General features: G+C 42.3%; 1 protein-coding gene across 1 annotated transcript in view; it reads left to right on the top strand.

Moving 5' to 3' along the window:
* Positions 1 to 5,888: 5,888 nt before the first annotated feature.
* FRAS1 (Fraser extracellular matrix complex subunit 1) overlaps positions 5,889 to 21,271 on the top strand; it is a 195,434-nt gene continuing 180,051 nt past the window's right edge. The window contains exons 1-3 of the mRNA XM_021708269.1: positions 5,889 to 5,934; positions 6,941 to 7,081; positions 10,929 to 11,072. Of these exons, the coding sequence (XP_021563944.1) occupies positions 5,889 to 5,934; positions 6,941 to 7,081; positions 10,929 to 11,072 (331 nt within the window). The remainder of the gene's footprint in view (positions 5,935 to 6,940; positions 7,082 to 10,928; positions 11,073 to 21,271) is intronic.

Raw genomic sequence — 21,271 nt, 5'->3', positions numbered from 1 at the left:
ATGCTGTTGTTCTTTTTTCTTTTTCTTCTGTGTTCAGTACTTTCTTAAGTGTTTCTTGTGAGGTGGTCTGGTGGCAGCATAGGTTCTTAGGAATTGGATATCTGGAAAAGATTTCAATTCTCCCTCACTAAGGTTCGTTTATTTAAAACACAACATGTGTGGGTATCACTTTATATTTTTGAAATGTCTTACAACCAAGAATTGTATTGAAAAACCTGTGAGTTTGCATACATTTCTCCCATTTTACAGATGAAGAAAGTGATGCTTAGAAGGAGCCAACTAAGGAATGATTTGGCAATGGGAGATCCTGAGTTCTTTTATTTTCCCCTTTGGGTCGGGGTCATACTCTTGTCATCCTGGCTGGAGTGCAGTGGCATGATCATGACTTACCACAACCTCGATCTCCTGGGCTCAGGTGATCCTTCCACCTCAGCCTCAGATTAAAGGTGCATGCCACCACACCAAACTCCTGGGCTCAAGCAATCAGTATTCTTGCTTTAGCTTCCTAAATGTTCACAGCCATGAACCACCACACCTGGCTCATCCTGGGATCTAATATAAGACATAATTGCTCAAAAATTATTTCTTCTTTCCAATCAGATCCCTGTTCTTCATGCCATACTTGAGGCCAGACCATCGATTAGTGGTGCAGCTTATTACCATTAAACATTCTGGCAGTGGTAACCAGGATTAGATTTGAATATGGTCAGGATGATTAAATTAGTTGAGCAATTGTCCCAATTCTGTGGCAAATTAATGTTGGTTTATTTTAATTCCTACGCAATTCAGCCAGCAAGAATCTAGAGGATATAATTTTGCAGAAATTACAAGTTTTACTTTGAAAATGTGTTCTGTGCTTTATGGTGGGTTTCACCTACATATTTGCTAATCTATTACCTCAGAAGAAACACTGTGTTTTTAAAGAGAATGCAGAAGTAATAAACATCCCAGCAGCCCCATCCCTGGGCCTTTCATCATGCTTGGACTGCTGAAGGGTTTTGGTCAGGTAACCCTTGGTCATTTCAGTCACTAAATTTTTTCAAGCCTCCTTTTTCAGTCTTGGAGACAGTTTGGCCTCCTCAGGCTGGGTCTTACTGCACAGGACAAAGTTGCACAAAATTGCTGCAGGTTTAGTATCAACTTAAAAAAAAATTCACCAGTTATTTTGGTCAGTTAATTAACTTAGTTTAGGAGAAATAAAGTATGCTGTGTATATTTTGATCTATTTAGTTGTTGCTAAGACTCACCAAAGGCCTCAAGGCAAAGAGTTTTAATTAAAGACATCCGTGGGCAGGAAGCTGTGTGCACAACTGAAGAGTATGCTACCATTTGTGAAGTTGGAATTCCCTCACATTAATTGAATCAGACTCATGGAACCTATATTAAGCAGTGCTCTTTAACGCAGTCCCCAGAGTGCTGACATGCGCTGTACAAATAGGAGCCTCTGGAAATGTTCAGTCTTCTTCATTTTCCCCTTCTTGCTTTTATAGCATGGTGTGCTAGTCTTTGGGGATAGAAAGATGAAAAAGCTGTAGACCATGCCTTAAGGAAGGCATGATCAAGGAGGGGAGGCTGACATCTGAGGAAGTAATTAAAAGTACCCAATGCATGCCATAATGGCAACAGGCACAGAGCACAGAACTAGCACAAAAGGTTTGACTGGGAGGGACTCTCTGGAGGAGAAATTTTCAGAGGAAACATGTTACACAATTACACTTTTGAAGGATCAATGGGAGTTCACCAGGTGAAGAAGGTGAGAAAGGGCATTCCAGGCCCAAGAATCAGTGCGTGCCAAGGCTGGCATACTTGGAGAAGTGCAGTGTGTTTGGTGTTCCTGCATCATAAAGTGCAGTGAGGAGATTTGTGCGGAAGGATGGTGGAGAGGTGGGGGCGTGTGTGGGGAAGTGTTTCATGTGTTGTGCTAAGGAGTCTAGTGTTTACGTGACTGGTATTGGCGGACCATTAAAAGATTTAGATGGGAATGATTCAGTCACTTGGCATTTTATAAAGGTCTGTCTTGGTGGATTTGTGGCAGGTGCATGGGAGAAAGGTCTGGGGCTAGGGCTACATCATGGTGATGTTGAAGGTCTGGACTAACGGGCCAGGGGGTGGGGAAGTTGGGGTAGATTTGACCAAGATTTATGAAGTAAAATCAGCAAACTTGAATGAGTTATGGCAATGGGAAGGTGAAAGTCTAGGCTGACTCCAGCATGAACAACTGGGTGAATGGTGGGACGACTGTGTGAGATAATGAACACAAAAAGGCTTGCCAGGCATAGGTTGAGGCCCGATAGTGAGCTCAGTTTTAGACAGATATCCACAGTTTATGTTAAGTGGATGTGGGCTGAGCTTAGGAGTGGATAAGGAGTGTTGTTTTGGAAGTGAGGAGTATGAGATACCTGTGAAATACCAAGTAGTGATAAACCTGGGTAGTAGATTTATGTTATTAGAGTTCAGGGTAAAGGCCAGAATGGTACATATCATTTGGAATTCATCAGCATGGAGGTCATCATGAAAGCTGTAGAGGAGTTTGCCCAAGAGTCAGAAAAGGTAGGACAAAGCGTGGAATTTTGGGAGGCTTCAATATTTATGAGGTGGCCAGAGAAAGAGGATGAAATGATCAAAGAGAGAAGAATCAGATGAGGGTGATGCCAGGGTTTCCATCCATCTATCCACCCACCCACACACATCCCACCCACACACATCCCACCCGCCTTTTATCAGTAGAAATTCACTCATGAGAACTTATGACATGTCAAAGACAGGAACTGTGATAGGCACTGCAGGAATCATAGAACAGATTTGATTTTTATTCTTAAAGAGTTTCCATTCTAGCCAGGTAGGAGATTGGAGTTGTCAAATCATGTTCATTTAAAAAAGTAAAATAAAAAGAAAGGAAAAGAAAGTAACAAGAAGGAGAAGAAGGGTGAGAGAAAGGGAGTTTGATTTTGACTTCACTCACTTCAATTTTCAGTCCTGTCATCGTGCTCCTGCTGTGTGTCCTGGAGGTTGTTGTATTGGAGAGAAGCCCATTTCAAAATTTGTTTTCGTGTCATTAAAAAGAAAAGAGAAGTACTAGGATCAGTTGTTTGAAGTTTAAATAAAAAGAGAATGAGAAAAATTGATGTGTTTTAATTGTTTTATGTACAGTTTTTGCTGGAGTCAGGTTGATTGGTCTTTACAACCATCTAAGGACACTCAATGCTGAAACAGCTCACTTAGGGTTTTTCAGAAATATACATACTTAGCCATCAACTGGAAAGTCAGTCTCTAAAAATGTAGAATTACATGGAGGAATTATTCATAGATCTTCTTTCTTTCTTTCTTTCTTTTTTTTTTTTTTTGAGTTGGAGTCTCACTCTGTTGCCCAGACTGGAGTACAGTGGCTGCTTCCAGCTACCGCAGCCTTGACCTGCTGGGCTAGATCTTCTTTCAGATATCTTCCATATATACTCTGTAATGGACTTAGTCTTCCTTGAAGGATCTTAGTCTTCAGACAGAACTCCTGCTATGAAATCAACTTCCGTAGAATGATTAAGCCACATAAAATTCACTGAAATAGTGTAGACATTTCCAAAAATAGCACAGAATTGAATTTTTATGAGATTTATTTTTTTCAAAAGATGTGGTTGCTGTTGCCTGTACTTAGAGGAACCGAGCATTATCGAAAAAAAGACTCCGAGAAGATCCACACCCAGCACTTCCTTTCCCCCAGTGTCCACAGCAACTCACTAGTTCATTATCTATTTAGTTCTTACTCATTTCCAGTGACAGAACCTCAAGAGGCTGCCGTGGTGATGTTCAGTGGGGCCTTTGAGGGAAGTGGGTGGCAAAGGGACTTTCTCCTGGACTTCTTGGCCTTCAACCATTCCACTTGTTTGTCATCTTTGCTTTCTTGTTTTATATAATTTAATAATTTATGCACATTGAGCCAGACCATTACATTGACTATATGGCCCAATGAAATGAAATAAAATATGTGTGCTCATACTGCATTAATTTGTCTTTCTCCAGTTTTCACTCCACAATAATGCACTTTGATTTTCTATTTATTAGGGAGATACAACAGGAAGAGATAAGGATCTTAGCAATCTTGTAAAGTCTTATATAAGCATAACGTTACCATTGTAGTTATATTTAGGTATGTAGAAAATGCTGTGTTGCTTCAAGATACTTCCCCCAAATTATCCTGGAATTATTTGTGTTGACAATATTTAGCTGTTTTTTGAAATATTGTCACCTGACTTTCCATTGCATGCTATTTCATTTTGTGTTAAACATATCTTAAACAAAGAACTGATTTATACCCTTTTAAAATAATAATATTGCCTTAGGTGTCATTTTACCTATTCAATTTTTTAAAAAAGTAGATTCTGAAAATACTTGAGAATAATTTCCTAGCTGTGACTTGTGCTAATAGAGCTATTTATAAGGCAATCTAAGAAAATAAAATGTAATTTTAAGTAAAAGAAATTAATTTAACATATGGAGCTCTAGATTTTGTTTTTCATATAGTAAAAAATTTACATAGATATAAAGCTTTACCGTGTATCCAGGGCTGATCAAAACATGTATGCATCAGTAAGGCACTGGCACTCCCCAGTGAAAATGGGGATTGGCCTCAGCTCATGAGTAGTGTCCTGTCCCCTCCCCACCCCCAACGGTTGTTAAGCCTATAGGTGCCAAATTATGGGTGGGGCAGGGTACCAAGGTGACAGCAGAGCACTGGAAGGCTTAGGGCAACAGCCATATACCAACCTGCGTGGAAGTAGTTTAATAGTTTAACAACCAGTACCAGGACATCCTAGCTGAATGAAGCACCATATATGTTAAAGATTTTGTGTTACGTTTTGTTAGGGATTGGTGGAAATTGAGCTTTCAAGTGATGTAAAATCACGTCTGGCTCTTCTAAGTGTTCTTCTAAGGCAGTAAGTCTTTTTGGTATATGATAGAGGAAACTCATAGATTGTCCATTGGATGGGATGACCTAAAATACATGGGGTCATTTGCGTGGGTTAAAACCGGTCTTTATCTTACTCATCATTGTATCCCCAGCACCTTACCCTACTTGAGACTCAATAAGGAATGAATGAATGGTTGGAGGGAAATGTCTGGTTTTTTTGCTTTGTTTTTGAGTCAGAGTCTCACTCTGTGCCCAGGCTGGAGTGCAGTGGCATGTTCACAGCCACCTCAGCCTCGACCTGCTGAGCTCAGATGATACTTCTGCCTCAGGTCTCCAAGTAGCTGGAACTACAGGCACACTCCACCATGCTAGGCAAATTTTTTGATTTGTAGAGATGAGGTCTCACCAAGTTGCCCAAGCTGCTCTCAGACCCGTGGGGTCAGGCAATCCTCTTACCTCAGCCTCCTGAAGTGTTGGGATTATGCGTGAGCCACCACGCCCAGCCTAAAGTCTGGTTATTTTAAGTGTAGGTTTTGTTATTCAGTAGTGGTAAGGCTAACAGATCAAGAGACTACTACCATTGAAAATGGTTACAGCTCTCAAGAGGAAGGAGCACACTGTGGCAAGAGGGGTCAGTAAGGAGGGGAGGGGAAACATTGTCACTTCAATGAGAGGGAATGAGTGAGGCAGGGTAAGTAGGCTTAGGATTGGCTAGTTGGAATAGCTCCTGTGGTCTGTGAGGTCTCTAGTTGTCTAGTACTGGGCCTGGGATACAATGATGGCCCAGAAAGTGAGAGTATGATGAGAGTGATGGTAGGGTGTGGCTCTGGATTGGTTAGTTTGTATATGAAGGGCGTGCTCCCTAGCCAATCATTTACTAGCTCTAAGAATATAGCCCTGGGAAGAACAGTCTCCCCAGGAAAATCAACATTGTCCCAGATGTCCAAGAACCAGAATAACAGAAACAAAAGGCAGGATTAAGGCAATGGCCACTGTGAGAAGTCATGCAGATATTCCCTTTATCCTTCAAGGTATGCTGAAGGCAAGCATAGGTGTTTTCTTTCTCTTTGCCTTCCTCACTCTCTTTGACCTGTGGCTACTTCTAACCCAGCACTTAATGCTGATTAGAGCTAAGAGTTATGAAGTCCTTACCCTTTGTCTAGCACTATCCTAAGGACTTCACATGCATCAGCCCAACTTGTGTCCACAGCACCTGCTGCTGTGTGTTCTGTTTGGGTCCTTGTTTTATAAAGAAAGAAGTAGGAGCCTTGAGAACTCATGTAACTAGTCGAAGTCCCATAGTGCTGTGATGTGATGTTCTTGTTCTTTGTGTCTCCCGTTTATTGTGTTCCAGTTGCTTGCTTGTGCATCTTGTCACAACTAGTCTGAGCAGCTCAACATGTGAACTGTTCTCATCCGTGTATGTCCAGCCTCCATCACAGAATAGACACTGTATAAACCTTTGTAGGATAATATGTAAAGGTCTCACCATCTCTTCTCTTTGATTTGAGCAACTTGAGAAGGAACCGAGTATCTAGTAATGGTGGGAGAACAGCCCCAAGGGAGGGAGATCTGTTTTGCTGCTTCTTATGCTTTGTTTGACATGTTCGAGAATGGGAACTTAGGAAGAAAGAAACTTGCGACTCTGCAAATGGTTATTTCTGTTTTGTGGCATTTGTGCTTTACTTAATCTGGGCTTCATACATGCTTCCTTTGCAGGAACGATTGCCTTTAGAAAGCCAGGCGTGGTGGTTCACGCTTGTAATCCCAGCACTTCGGTAGGCCAAGGCAGGAGAATTGCTTGAGCCTAGCAGTTCAAGACCAGCTAGGCAACATAATGAGACCTTGTCTCTATTAAAAAAAAAGAAAGTGAAAGAAAGACAGGGAGAGAGGGGCAGGTGTGTGTGAATGTGTGCCCTTGGGAAAACCCAGTGGATGTATAGAATGTTCCAACCCAGGGATGTTAACGGGAGAGACAGAGCTACTGTGTCACATGGGGCTTTTCTGATTGTTTCCTCTGCTTTATCTTTCTCTTAGCTTGCCACCAATCCTGTTTCAGATGTGTAGGGAAGAGCCCACTGAACTGCACCGCCTGTGGGCCTTCCCATGTGCTGCTGGATGGGCAGTGCCTCTCCCAGTGCCCAGATGGCTACTTCAGCCAGGAAGGTAACTGTACAGGTGAGTATGTGACATGCTGGGGCATATTCCCTATGTCCCTGTTTTGTCTCCATAGTGTAGCGAGACACTCTAATTAGAAAGCTTGCCATACCAGGAACTAGGATTCAACTGTCAATCCTTGTCTTGAAATTGCAGGTGTCAAGGTATAGCATGAGGCAAACAAGTGAAATTTTGTTCTGCCAATAAGGAAGCATGAGTGAAGTGAAACATTAAAATCAGTTTTATTCTAGAAACTATATTTGAGTAAACTCTGAATTTGGTTTTCTCTTGGCTGGAAGACCTTGATAACTCTCCTCATAGACTGAATAATGATTTTCATGTCCTATAAGAACCAGAACTCAGTTCAGTTTAACTCTTTGTTGCTATGGCTCTTTTAAAGTTTAAAAGTTGACTTTCCTTTCTTTATTTGTCATTATTTATATATAATGGTTGTATGTATTTTTGTTGTTGTTTTGTCGTTTTTTTTGAGTTGGAGTCTCATTCTGTCACCCAGATTGGAGCGCAGTGGCCGCTCCTGGCCACCGCAGCCTCGACCTGCTGGACTCCGGCAATCCTTCCGCCTCAGCCTTCCAAGTAGCTGGAACTACAGGCGCCTGCTACCATGCCTGGCTAATTTTTTGATTTTTATTGTAGAGATGAGGTCTTGCCAAGTTGCCCAGGCGGGTCTCGAATCCGCGGACTCAGGCAATCCACTCACCTCGGCCTCCCAAAGCGCAGGATTACAGGCTGAGCCACCAAGCCTGGTGGTTTTACGTATTTATGGGGTACAGGTGAAGTTTTTATACAGGCATACAATGTATATAAAAGTTTATGTTTCTAAGTATTAAAAGAAAGTTTATTATAGAAGGTTTGTAGCTTTAGAAGAGAAAAAATTGGGGATTCAGGGTGGAGATCACTAATGCCACATCTCAGAAGCAACTACTCTTAATGTGGTGATATTCTTTCTTGGTATACTTTTTGTGCATATTATTACATAGTTGAGAACAAACTAGGGCTATAGTCTTATATTTGTTTTTTCCCAAACATTAAGTCATAAACAATTTCCTATGTGATGAAAAATTATTAGTACAGATATGTGTGTGTGTGCATTTATCATTTTCATGACTGCATGCTGTTCCATTTCTTTTCACATAAGAAGCAGAGGAAGGATTTGAAATTTGGGAACTGAGACCCTTGAGGACACAAGGGAAATCTTTTACTTTATGTGTTAGTGAGGTCCTGCCATGGATATCAATGGTTGCCGAATAAACCACCCAAAATTAGTGGCTTAAAACAATTGATTATTATATTTCCCAGTTCTGAGGTTTGATGGACTTAGCCGGGCAGTCTGTTCTTAGTGGTCTGAGGATGGACTCTTCCCTGACGTGTCTGACACCTGGTTTGGTCAAGAATCTCTTGCTCTGTGAGGCTTCTTCTTGTGGTTGGTTGGACTTCCTCACAGCATGGCAGTCTCAGTGAGTCAAATTTCTTCTATGTCAGCTGTTTTCTTCCAGAGTGTATATTTCAAGAGATGTAAGCAGGAGCTGCAAGCTTCTTAGGATCTAACCTCAGAAGTTTCACTATCACTTCTGCTATATTCTATATGTCAGAGCAGGACAATCCAGATGTTAAGGGGTGAGGGAATACACTCCACCTCTCAATTGGAGAATGGCTCATGCATTCAGTGAGGGATGGATTTGATGGTCTTTGTCATGGAGACAAGCTACCACAGGCACTAATGCATTTGTATAGAATCAGGCATTTGGCAGTTCTCAATCTCTCTTCTCTTGGCTACAGTAGAACAGAACAAAGGAGAGAGAGTATTTACTTTCTTCTTTGACATGTCAGTTCAGAATGTTTTTTAAAACACCTTTATATTTCTGACTGAGATTCTGGAAATTACTAGTTGAGATTAGCACAGAATTTTATTAAAATTGACAAAATACTAAAATTTAAGTACCTTATTGTAGCACTGTTGTTGGTCATGGTTTCTTTTTCCCTTTATTTTTTTGGACCTACAGAAAAAGAAAACAGAAAATTTTCTATCATAATACCCATTTTATTTCTCAAAATAGACTGTTGGGACCAGATGATAGAAAAAAACCCATTGTTATGAAATTACATTACACGTATTTCTGGTGTCAGAAAACATATAATACATTTATTAAATATTTTAAAAATAAATTAACACTTGTTAGATTGATCTAGCCTTAAACTCCAAAGAGGAAATTTAGAGTGAACACAAATTTAGACTTAAGATCAATTTTACTGTTATTCTAGAATTTGTTTCCTTTTTCTAAGTTGTGGATCCCAGTGAGTTGCCTTACTTTAAATACTCTATCAAGCTCAGGGGGGGGAATGTTCCTGGTTTTCTTGTAATTAGGGTTGTCCTTGAATCTTTGGTGCTTTTCTCTTAGCCCTGTTGGTTTTTGTGTATGTAAGGCTGTTAAGGGAGAAAAATCTGAATAACTCAAACTTTTTGCTATTCATGCCTCTGTTTGCTTGAAGCCAGCAGTTGATGGTACCATGAGTGGTGGGGCACCCAGGTCACTGGAAGTATTCTGGTAGGGAGAAGAACCAGGTGGTAGGAAACATCCAGAGAGTGCTGTATCTTTTGGATAGGCATTTGTAAATTTGTGAGCCTCAGGAATGTAGCAGGGAGATAGTGCCATCCTCCTAATCAGCTGTTCATTTTCTTGCTTGCTTGCTTTTTTTTTTTTTTAAATAACTCCTTATCTTCTCTTGGCCTCTTGCCAGAAGTGAGAGGCAGTTGACTTTACTTGAAATCTGTGTCTTTGCTTCCTACCAGCCGGGTACCGGGAGACTTCATCAACTCTGGCAAGCTCTGCCCAGCTCCAGCCCCTCCCGCCCCTTCTTCTGGAATCAGACGCGCTGAGACCTCCTTGTCCTTGGCAGAGAAATCCTTACATTTCCTTTATGCACTCGCTCCTGCTGCTGCCTTGGCAGCGTCAGTGCAGCTGCAACCTTCTTTGACTCTCTGCCATCCTTATCTTTATTGCCTGCACCTACTGTGACTCACTTGGCTTTTTTTTTAGTGTAGAACCTCTTGTTAATTTGGGATTTTTCTGGGGAGACATAACTTTGGCATAATTTTGTCTAAAGAATGGAACTTCAGACACAGTTCATGATAAACCCCAGAAAGAGGAACTTTTCTGTTCTTCGTATTTTAATTAAGTGTTGCTGATAACACAGGCGTCCACTCTGTGGCTTGAAGGGAGAGGCTAGCTGGCACCTGACTCCGGAGAGGAGTTTCGGGACCACTGCTCTGTGGGGGCCACCCCTTGGTCTGCCAGGAATGTTGAGAAACAAAATGTCTCTTCTCCCTATCCTGCTCTGTCTTTGAACCATGGGTTAGGGTAGGGAAATCATACCACACTTGTTTCTGCTGTGTGACACTGATGAGAACTTCCTTCTTTACACATATGGGGATGACCAAGCTGGTCCTTCTGAATGTGTGGCAAATTACTTAAATACTTATAGTTCCAGAGTCCATATGATGTTCTTGGACAGTATTCTCGTTGACACCAGATATACAGTCTCTTAGTATATCTTAGTATATCTTAGTATACCTGAGGGTATGCTGGGCTTGCTTAGGGTAGTATATCTTAGGGTAGTACATGCTTAGTATATCTTAATATACCTGAGGGTATGCTGGGCTTGCTTAGTCTCTTAGTATCTCTTAGTATATCTTAGTATACCTGAGGGTATGCTGGGCTTGCTTAGGAGTCCTCAAAAGATGATCAGAGTTCAAGGTGTACTCTTAATATAGTCTGTGGAGTGGACTAAATGCTTTATGCCTGTGTGTGCTGAGCTGCTAACTCCAACCCTGGTCTTCGTTTCCTTCTAGAATGTCACCCAACCTGCAGGCAGTGCCATGGACCACTGGACTCTGACTGCGACTCCTGCCACCCACATGTCTCTCTCACCAACCGGACCTGCAGGACCCACTGTAGGGCCGAGCAGTTCCTCAACCTTGTAGGACACTGTGCTGGTGAGTGGAGCTCCTCTGGCATCCTCAGGAACAGCCAGCAACTGTGGAGTTCTGCATGCCAGGCTGAAAGGCTCTTGTCCCTGCCCTCTGTCCTTGTACCATGAGCTCCTTTACACGAGACGTGTGTCTCCTTTCTGAGAACTCCCCTCACTGCTTCCCCTCAGTCAACATTTCAGTAGATTCAAATAGAATTTCTAGTAATACTCTTGCAAGTCCTGAAAAACTTAGAATCTCATATTAATGAAGAATGAGGTGATGATAATAGTACCTTTATGCGCACTTGGCGACTTCATTTTACAACTGCAAAATGTGTTTTCAAGACAATCACTTTGAAGACTTTCTTCCTCTTGCCTGTATCACGTCCTGCCTCTTGGCTGTGGGGGAACCCTTGTCATCAGCTCCAAGTACAACATTTTAGGGAGATTAACCTAAAAGCAGATCAGTTGCCTCAAGAGATGGGATTTTCCCTCTTCATTTTAGAACCTAGATCTCAAAAAAAAAAAAAAAAAGGAAATAGGAAAAAACAGGAAAGCAGTGTGAAATTTAAATAATGTTGGATCCGTGCATCATCTGTGTTCTTCTATCCATTCTGACAACAAATGTGTATCGTTGCATGCCTACTGATGGTCAGATGCTCAGAATACAAAAAAGAATGAATGAGAAAGCAACCTTGCTGCCTAAGAGCTTCTAGTCTGGAGAGAAACATTTGCAGGCAGGTGGGTGACCATCTGTTTCTTGACCCACTCCTGCAACTGTAGGAGAGACTTGCAGAGATTTGCCTTTCGCAGCTGTTGTCCTGACACTGAAGGGCTTGCCTGGGAGGTGTGCTGGGATGCTACATGGCAAATGAGGAAGGCAAGAAATCTGAGACCTGATAGCATGTGTACCGGATGGGTTGACCTGGCTGCTGAGCTTGCCCATGGGCAGGGAGCAGGTATGGCCAGTTGTCTAGATCAGTGGTACCCAACTCCCAGGCCATGGACCAAGCCACACAGCAGGAGGTAAGCGGAGATGAGCAAATAAAGCTTCATCTGTATTTACAACCACCCTGCATCACTCACATTACCACCTGAGCTCCACATTCTGTCAGATCAGCTGTAGCATTAGATTCTCATAGAAGCACAAACCCTATTGTGAACTGTGCATGCAAGGTATCTAGGTTACATGCTCCTTATGAGAATCTAATGCCTGATGATCTGAGGTGGAGCTGAAGCGGTGATGTCAGCAATGGGGAGTGGCTGCAAATACAGCTTAACATTAGCAGTGAGGTTGGACTGCACACCCCCTCCAACCCTACAGTTTATGGAAAAATTGTTTTCCATGAAACCGGTCCCTGATGCCAAAGAGGTTGGGGACCGCTGGTCCAGATCACAATGTCTAGAAGGCACATCAGTCTGAGATGTCCCTGATATCTCAGGGTTCCAGCCTGGTGGGTGGGGGCACAGCAAGCCAGCGGCAATGGTCCAGAAGTGGCTGGTGGCACCATGGCCCAGGTGATCCATTTCTTGTTGCACATGACCTTAGCTAAAGAACAGACATTGGGGATCAAGGGCTATACCCCAAGAAGACTGAACTGTCAAGCACAGGACTGAATGCAGCCCAAAATGCTGGGATTCAGAGCTGAAGCTCAATCACAGAGACTGCAATCACTTTAGGGGCAGCAAAAAGTAGAAGCTCAGAGTCCAGGATTCAAGACTCATCAGGATTCCCTCTGGCTGCAGGATGTACTGATGATGCCAGTTGTGGTCAGGACCATCTCGAGGAGTGGGCAACGTGAGAGACAGGAACTCCTGTGCTCAAAGGAGGGTCTGATGATGGCAGGGCTGACTATTATTGCAGTCTGTAAGTTTGAACTTAGCTACTGATTTTTACTTTAGGAGATGGAGGAGCAACTGCTACGAGAACCAAGCAGTCCCTGACATGGTTAAAGCACATCAGTGGATAATTACTGAGAACCCACTGAGCGTAAGGTGTCAAGTTGCTGTTTGAAGAGACACAGAGCTCTTCCATGCTGCTTAAGGAGACGAACCAAAGACATGGGGACGTTAACAAATAGGACAGAGCAATTTATGGACAGTAACACTACTAGATAATAAGGGCTATTGGAGTTCAAAGCGAGAAGTAACAGGTGGGGAAGGCATCATGAGTGGGGTCCAACCGAAATGCTCTCAGAAGAATAACTAGGATTTGGATAGACAGAGCATGGTTAGGTGGACTTCCTGAGTACAGTTTTACCAGGAGGCAGGCCAGGCAGGAAAACTTGTGGGCCATTCATGCCCAGTGAGTCATCCAACCTGGATGAAGAACACAGTTGGTATTAACATGTTAAATGAAGTGGTTAGGAAATTTAAGTTGGAATCAGAGTATAGAAAACCTGAAGTTTCTCCCAGCACTTTGGGAGGCCGAGATGAGAGGATTGCTTGAGCCCACGGGTTCGAGACCAGCCTGAGCAACTTGGCGAGACCACATCTCTACAATAAAACAAAACATTAGCCAGGCGAGGTGGCTTGTGCCTATAGTTCCAGTTACTTGGAGGGTTGAAGCAGAAGGATTGCCTGAGCCCAGCAGGTCGAGGCTGTGGTGGCTGTGAGCATGTCACTGCGCTCCAGCCTGGGCAATAGAATGAGACTCCGACTCCAAAAAAAAGAAAACCTGAAGTTTCAGGCCAAGAAGTCTGGGCTGGCTCTTGTGGACAATAGGATGATGAGAGCTTTGGGATGGGTTGGGTGGGGGGACTGTAACTTGACTAAGGGTATGTTACAGGCAAGAAAGCTGCAAGCTGTGTGGAGATGGACTCGGGCGAGGAGAGATTAGAGTCAGGGAGGACAGTGAGGTCAGACCTGAATTTGATCCTTCATGATGGTTTTTCTTTTTAAAATCTATTCTGCATATGGACCCTAAACATTTCATGCTGGGGCATATTTTATAAATAAATGTTTATATAAGGAGATTGGAAAAATTTAATTTTTAATGAGCTCTGTTCTTTCTAAAGTCCAGAGTGCTCTTTGATAGTAAATTAGGTGATTAGGAGTTGCATTAATTTTTTAAAGTTAATAAGGGAACATTAGAATAGAAAAGCATGGATTCTCGAATTCCCCATCCTAGAAGAGCAGGTCCTGCTAAAAGGAAAAGAGAAGTCTTGTCTGGGAGTGAGGTGTATTTGTTTTGTTTTGTTTTCTGTGTATTTCTTTTTTTTTTTTTTTTTCTTTTTGAGTCGAAGTCTCACTCTGTCACCCAGGCTGGAGTGCAGTGGCATGCTCAGGGCCACTGCAGTCTCGACCTGCTGGGCTTAGGTGATCCTTCCACTTCAGCCTTCCAAATAGCTAGAACCACAGGCAGGTGCCAGCATGTCTGGCTAATTTTTTTTTAATTTATTGTAGAGATGAGTTCTCATCAAACTGCCCAGACTGGTCTCAAATCCCTGGACTCAGGCAATCCTCTCTCCTTGGCCTCCCAAAGTGCTGGGATTGCAGACATGAGCCACCATGCCTGGCCTGAGTGAAGTGTGTTTAGTGATGGTTTTAAATAAGGTAATCATTGTTTGGTGCTCAGAGGTCCTTTCCTGAGGAAAAATTAGTGTCATTTATTACAGAAAAGTTTGGTCAGTAATTTCAGTGGTTTAATTTTCAGAGTAGTGTGCTGATGCCAAAATTTACTTTACCACTAAATATCTGAGTTTTCTAAACACTTCTACTTCTCTCTGTGACATTGCAGTGCATTCATTCATTTACAGATTTATTATTAAGCCCATGCTTTGTTCCAGGCACCGTGCTGGACTCTGAGGATGCAAAGACAAATAGAATGAGGTAAATGTAGAATAGCAAAAGAAAGTGTATTAGTTTGCTAGACTGTAATAACAAAATTGTACAACTTGGGAGACTTAAACAACAGAAATTTATTTTTTCAGTTTTGGAGGCCAGAAATCGAGATCAAGGTGCCACTAGGGGTGAGTCCTCCAAGGCCCCTCAGCCTGCAGGAGACACCCTCCTGCTGCCTCTTCATGGTCAACCCTCTGTACACAGGCACCCCAAGTTCTTCCTGAGTGTTCAAGTCTCCCCTTTTTAAAAACTATGTCTGCTAGATTAGATTAGGGTCACCCCTTAACAAACTGATTTTAAATTAACTACCCCTTTAAAAATCCTTTATCCAACTACAGTCACATTCTGAGCTACTGGGACTTGGGGCCTCAAAATATGACTTTAGGAAGGCACAATTCAGCCCATAACAGAAGGGGATGTGTGTCTAGTATGATATTGCTGTGATGCTCTATGCTCATCACAGGATGTGAGATGAGTCTTTAGGCAAGACCTCTCCCAGACCAGAGGGTTTGTGAGTGTGTACGAAGTGGGCATGGCAGCTTTATGGAGGATGTCACCACTGAGAGGACTGAAAAGTGAGAATTAGAGGGGTTTGGAGGTTTGGAGGATAAGGCCTTTCAGAAAATGGACCAAAGAACACGACCTATTGAGATGTCCATAAAGGGTTACATAGAATGCTTGGGAGTTGGGGACTTGGTGTGGGAGGGATCAGGACAGGCCCGGAAGGCCTTGGTTTAAGAACACACTTTGCTGTCAAAGCTGAGGGGCTCCCTTGAATGTTTTTAAGCAGGGAGTGTCACTGTCACATTTTTGTGACGAGAAAGATCTATGGAAGATGACCTCGAAAAACACAAGATCGAGTCAGAAAACCCTCCATAGTAGGTGCAGGCATACAGGTGTGACAGACCTTTGCTGAGAATACTGCTGAGGGGGCAAGGGTGCCATGGCTTCACAAGGTATTCATGAATGTTAGGTCGATCCGTCTAAGATTGCTGTTTTGTCAGCAAAAAAGAGTGGCCATTTAATATGGTTTAACCTAGTAGAAGTGACAGAAGTTGATCCCCCAGCCCTGGGGGTTATGGGAGAAGGAGCTTTACAGGCAGTTTTTAGGTTTCTGGTCATGAAAATTTGAGGCATGGGAGTGCCGTTTACCAAGGGCAGGAATAGGTTTAAGAGGCAGTGAGGAAAATGCTGTATTTAAATTTAGACAAGTTTAATTTGGGGTGAAGCTGGATACCCAAGAGCAGCTCCCCAGAAGGTGTACATGAGCAGGTTTCTCACTGCAGCTACCAGTAGTGTCTCCTATCTTACTGTTAAGTCTTGGAATGTTTTCTTTTTTAGTTGACGTGTTGCCTCTGTCAGGTCATAGTTAACCTCACAGAATGTTTAGATAACAAATCTAAACTCAGGAAGGTGTTAGGAGAAGCCACATGATAGCAGATCAAGCAGAAGGTGAGCCACCCTGCAGTGCCCTCAGTGGAATGTCCTCTCAGCGTCCTTGGGAAGTCCTGGAGAGGGACCCCCTCTGCTCTCTGTTGTGTATAAGAACCTTCCAGGGTGGTAGGATTTACTTGCAGGATTTATTCTCTCTCTGAGCTGTACCTAAGGTCATCATCAAGACCTCTTAATTGCACTTAAAAAAGAAAATTACATCTAATTTATCACACAGACAAGAGTAAACACATCCTGGGAACGGGTCCAATAACCTCAATGTGTTCTCACATATGGAGATGTCATATGTGTGGGTTTTTTCTCTCCAAGTCTATCAAAGCAAATATATAGTTTGTGAGATTAAGGCCAGGGCTGAAGGTTTTCAACAAAGATAAATGAACTGGGTGAATGGCAGGAGTGCAGAGGATTGCAGGAGATATGGCTAAGTGCTATGAAAAGCAAGTTTTTTTCTTCATAGATTAAACAAAATTTTTTTTTTGTCTACATCTCAACATTAACAAAAAATTCCAAAGCCTAGGGTGCTTTTTCCATTTGTCCTTCTCTACTAAAAGCTTCATCCTGTTTGTGGAAGACAGTTGAGAATTGAAAGGAAAACATATTAAAAACCTGAGGGAGAAGTGTCCACAGGCAAATGCATTTTTAAAAAATGTCTTGGACTTTGTGGGATGGCTATATATTTGAGTTCTTATGTAGAAAGGAGTTTTTAGGGTAGTGAAATTCTGGGGGATTAAAAATCTGTTACTGTTTATGCAGTACTTAAAAAAAAGTTGGCTTACTTTTTCCCACAAATCTATGAAGAATGTAAGCAGAAGACAAGCATCAGTAAGGAAATATTGCTCTCAGCATTTTCATATTGTATTCCATGAATCTCAAATTCTAAGCAATGGTTGGTTCATAGGTATTGCATGCAAAAAAGACTCCTGGCCAAATAAATGTAAAATTATCTTGGTTCCATAAAGTTAAACAACTTACTTTCTTGCAGGATTTCTTGTCACCTTAAAAATGCATATGAGCATTGCCAATTTTTAAGATGAAAAGACTGGACACCATTCCCCAGGCATTTAATTCAAGACCCCTCCCTCCTTTGTTATTTTCTCACAGAACTAACCAGTGGTGTACAGAACAATCTTGGGGAATTCCTGGAGGTAAAATGAGATTATCAACCTGTAGGCAGATTATGGTTCAACTGACTTCCCTCCTCTCTTTCTTTCTACCTGCCTTCCTCCCTCCTGCCTGCCCACCCTTCCTTTCTTCTTCCCATCCTCCCTCCAATCCTCCCTCCCTCCCTCCCTCCCTCCTGTTTTCCTCCTTCCCATCCTGCTTTTCTTTCTTCTTTCTCTTTGTCAGCAGGCAGAGGGATTACCCAAGGAGGTGCTTGTTTGCCACTTTTTTGGCTGCTGAATAGCGCTGCTTTTAACACATTTCTTCCAAATGATAAAAATAAATAAATAAACCTTTGAATTCCTTGCAGGATCTTCCTAATTTATTGTTACCATTTCTGAAAGAAAGACCCCAAAAATGTGCTGAAAAGGTAGAAATGTACAGATTAAAAGAGCAACAGATCTTCATTTTGGAATAAGTTGATACAACTGCAGCACTGAGTAATGGGGGGAAAAGCCAGTTGAAGTTGAATTTAATTCAGAACCTGGGAGGGAACCCTGCAGAGCCAAGACCCCAGCTGTCAACCTCCAGCATGGGAACTGAGAGCCAGGTCTGCTTCACAGCAGCTTCTCTGTGCGGGTAGGTGGGCTGGCATTGCCCTGCATTTTGCTGAGGTTGTGCCTGTGGTTATAAATGAGAAGAAAGGCAAGAGGCAGAAACTTCAAACACATAACAGGCACTGCCTATTTGACCATCAAAATCCTACTCATCCCTCCCTGGATGCCTGACTCGATCCCTTCCCTTCCAGAACCAGCTGCTCTTGGCATCACTGGGTTGTAATTCCTGGTATGCTGATTGTCTCTACCCACCTAACATTTGGCTTTGACTCTCTCACTTCTCTGAGAGTGATCCTTGTCTGGGCATCTAATAACAAGTGAATGTCTGAGGGCTTGTCAGGTGGAAAGTGCTGTGCTAATTACTTTGAGTACATTTTGCCATTTAACATTCACAATGATCCTCTGAGGTAGGTACTGACTTTACCCCATTTTTACATTTGAGGAAACTAAAACATAGATTAAGTAGCTGGCTTCAAGATGACAAAGATCAGGAATGGTCAGCCAGGATTTGAATCTAGAGAGCGTAGTTTCAGAATCCACACACTTAACCATTTGGTACTTCTGGCTGCCAGGTGCAACCTGGTAAGACAATTGGGGCTCAAGAGTGATTTCCCAGTTGGTGGATTAAAAGGTGTATTGGCAGGTGGGCATTTTGATTGGTGGATTAAAAGGTTGTATGACAAATAGTGTGGCTTGGACAGACCCAGTTGGGAAGAGATGCAAAAACTTGCTTGTCTGTTTTAAATACTAAAAAGTTGATTTAGTATTTGAATAAACTATAAAGAAAAACATTAATGAATGCTAAATTTAATAATTTATATACTCTGCATTTAATCTTTTTCAATGTATACATACATGCTTTTTTCATAGTTGTAGTCAACAGCTACATATTCCTTTGTTCTGTTCTTAAAATATCACTTCAGTTTACATATTTCCATATGTTGGCAAAGATAATTCCACATAATTGTTGTTCTAATGGCTCAGTAATATTCCATTATATTCATGTTATTTAATTCAATTTGCCATTTTCCTGTTGACCGCAGCCATGAATAGCAGACAGTTTGTTTACTGCTTATTCCATGCTAGGTAAACATGACTTTCAAGGCTACAGCTGGAACTAGACCTGTCTCTCGTGTTATTATTAATAATGATGATGATGTGTTTGCAGAGTTTTGTAATTTTCAAAGTATTTTCTCACTGATCTCATTTAATCATCCCAAGAAACCTTCCTGCAGAACTGAGGATGCTAGACAATTCCCATTTTGTTGACTGGGGAACTACGAGCTCAGTGCAGTGCCAGACTACCACATGGAGGGTGCTCAGGAGATCTTGGGAAACATGAATGACACACATCAGGTATCCTGATGTCTATTCTAATCCCTGCCTAATGCATCGTATGGTAATTATGCCAGCAGTCTTCTTAGTGCGAGTGATATTTTGGTTCCTATCTCTTCTTTTTCACTGTCGTCTTTATTCCATCTGGCCCTGTTCTTCTATCTCTGTATTTTTTCAATTTTATTGTGTCTTCTTTTTTTTTTAACACTTGCTTCTTTATTTCCCTTATCTTCCTTTTTTGTAATGCACTTTCTTTCCTTATTTCTCATCTTGTCACCCTATCTCTTATTGCTTGAACTATGAATTGCATATCCACTCTCTCTACAGAACTTTCAATGATTGTCTCTTCCTTGTTCTCTGGAATTGTGTTTTATTTAAGAGATAATACTGTCTGTAGAGGGATGACTGACTATTTCAAGGCAGCTATTTATTTTTTGAGCTTTTTATTTCAGGAAAAGTAGAACATGACCTATACTTAAATTGAGTCCTTCCTAAATTTAAAAAAAGAATTTGTATTTTCTCCTTCATGTGACTTTTACTAAACAATACCTTACTTAGTTTTAGTAATGACATAAAGACTTACTTGTAACCTTTCAAGTAGGAAAGGCTCTCAATGAAGTCAGGATTGCTTTTGTCTTCAAAAGAACTATGGGCCAGGGCCTCAATTGCAGAGAAGGTTTATCTTTTCCAGTACTAAAGACAGCAAAGCTGCTAGGGCCACACTTACCTGCTTTGCTTACACACCTGTAAGTCTCTGTGGCTTACTTACAATAGACAGAAACAGTGACTTGGCTGCGAACATGAACACCAGTACCACTGTCAATTCTGCTTGGACCCACTACAGATAAAGAATAACAACGAATGTTTATCGAGCACTCACTATGTGCCAGCTCTTCGCATGTATTATTTAATCCTGACTGTGACCCTGGGAGACTGGCCTTGAGATGAGTACTGTCTCCATTTTATAGGCTAATATAAGATTAGAGATGAGGTAAGAGATGTTGATCTTTGTACCCCAGGTCTCAAGCTAATTTGCCCTGGAGCTGGGCTGTGTGTCCAGCCAGTGCCATTGCAGAGGGTACCTTGTGATCCCTGCATCATCGGCCTTGGTCACCTGATCCAATGTCCATGAGACCCTCTCTGCTTCTCAGCACCACCATATTCACCTGTTTTTGATGCTTTGTGTTCATGCTTTGTGTTCCACGGCCTTCACTCTCTACGCTCTCCTTGATTCGCTCTCTTCACTCTCAACTACACCTCTGCTTTCCTTTGTGTTTAGAAGATTAACATTCTCTGAAAACGAAGCACATCTCACCTTTTCTCCCCAGATGTCTCTTGTGTCCTCTCCTCTCTTTTCTTCCTTTGAGAAAAGAAATCCCTCACCCTGCCTGAGGGGCTCCCTGACCTGTTACCGGGGAGGCTGCCCATCACTAAGCAAGCCATGCCTCCAGTCAGCATTTCCTCTTCTGCTACATGTTTCACCTTCCTCCCTCCCTCCCTGCTCCTGGCTTTTCTCCCCCTCCTCCCACCTTTCCTCTGGGACCTCAGTGTCTTTTACCCCTCGTCTCCATTTCCCTATTCTCCTTAGATTCCACCCCAAGTGCATGAACTGGTTGTCTTCAGGCCCCCTTTCCCTCTGCCTACTGGACATCTGATCCACAGGAAAACCCCAAGGAAAGCCGGGCATCTTCATCTCCGCTGCCCAGCCCATGGGTCCTTTTCTTCCCTATCCTAATTTCCTTGGCCACCCATGACAGATGTTTCAGTCAGTGCATTCACATTGAGCTACACTTGCTTCTTTATGGCCACCATTCCATATTGAGACTGCCACCATATCTTGCAGATTCTACTTGTGCAATTGCTCTTGGATGTATTT

The sequence above is a fragment of the Carlito syrichta genome, unplaced genomic scaffold (genome assembly GCF_000164805.1).
Source record: "Carlito syrichta isolate Samal-C Ts95f unplaced genomic scaffold, Tarsius_syrichta-2.0.1 Scaffold135687, whole genome shotgun sequence".
In the NCBI taxonomy this organism is placed as follows: Eukaryota; Metazoa; Chordata; class Mammalia; order Primates; family Tarsiidae; genus Carlito; species Carlito syrichta.
The sequence above is the reverse complement of the archived record's forward strand: the minus strand, read 5'-3'. Positions and strand labels throughout refer to the sequence as shown.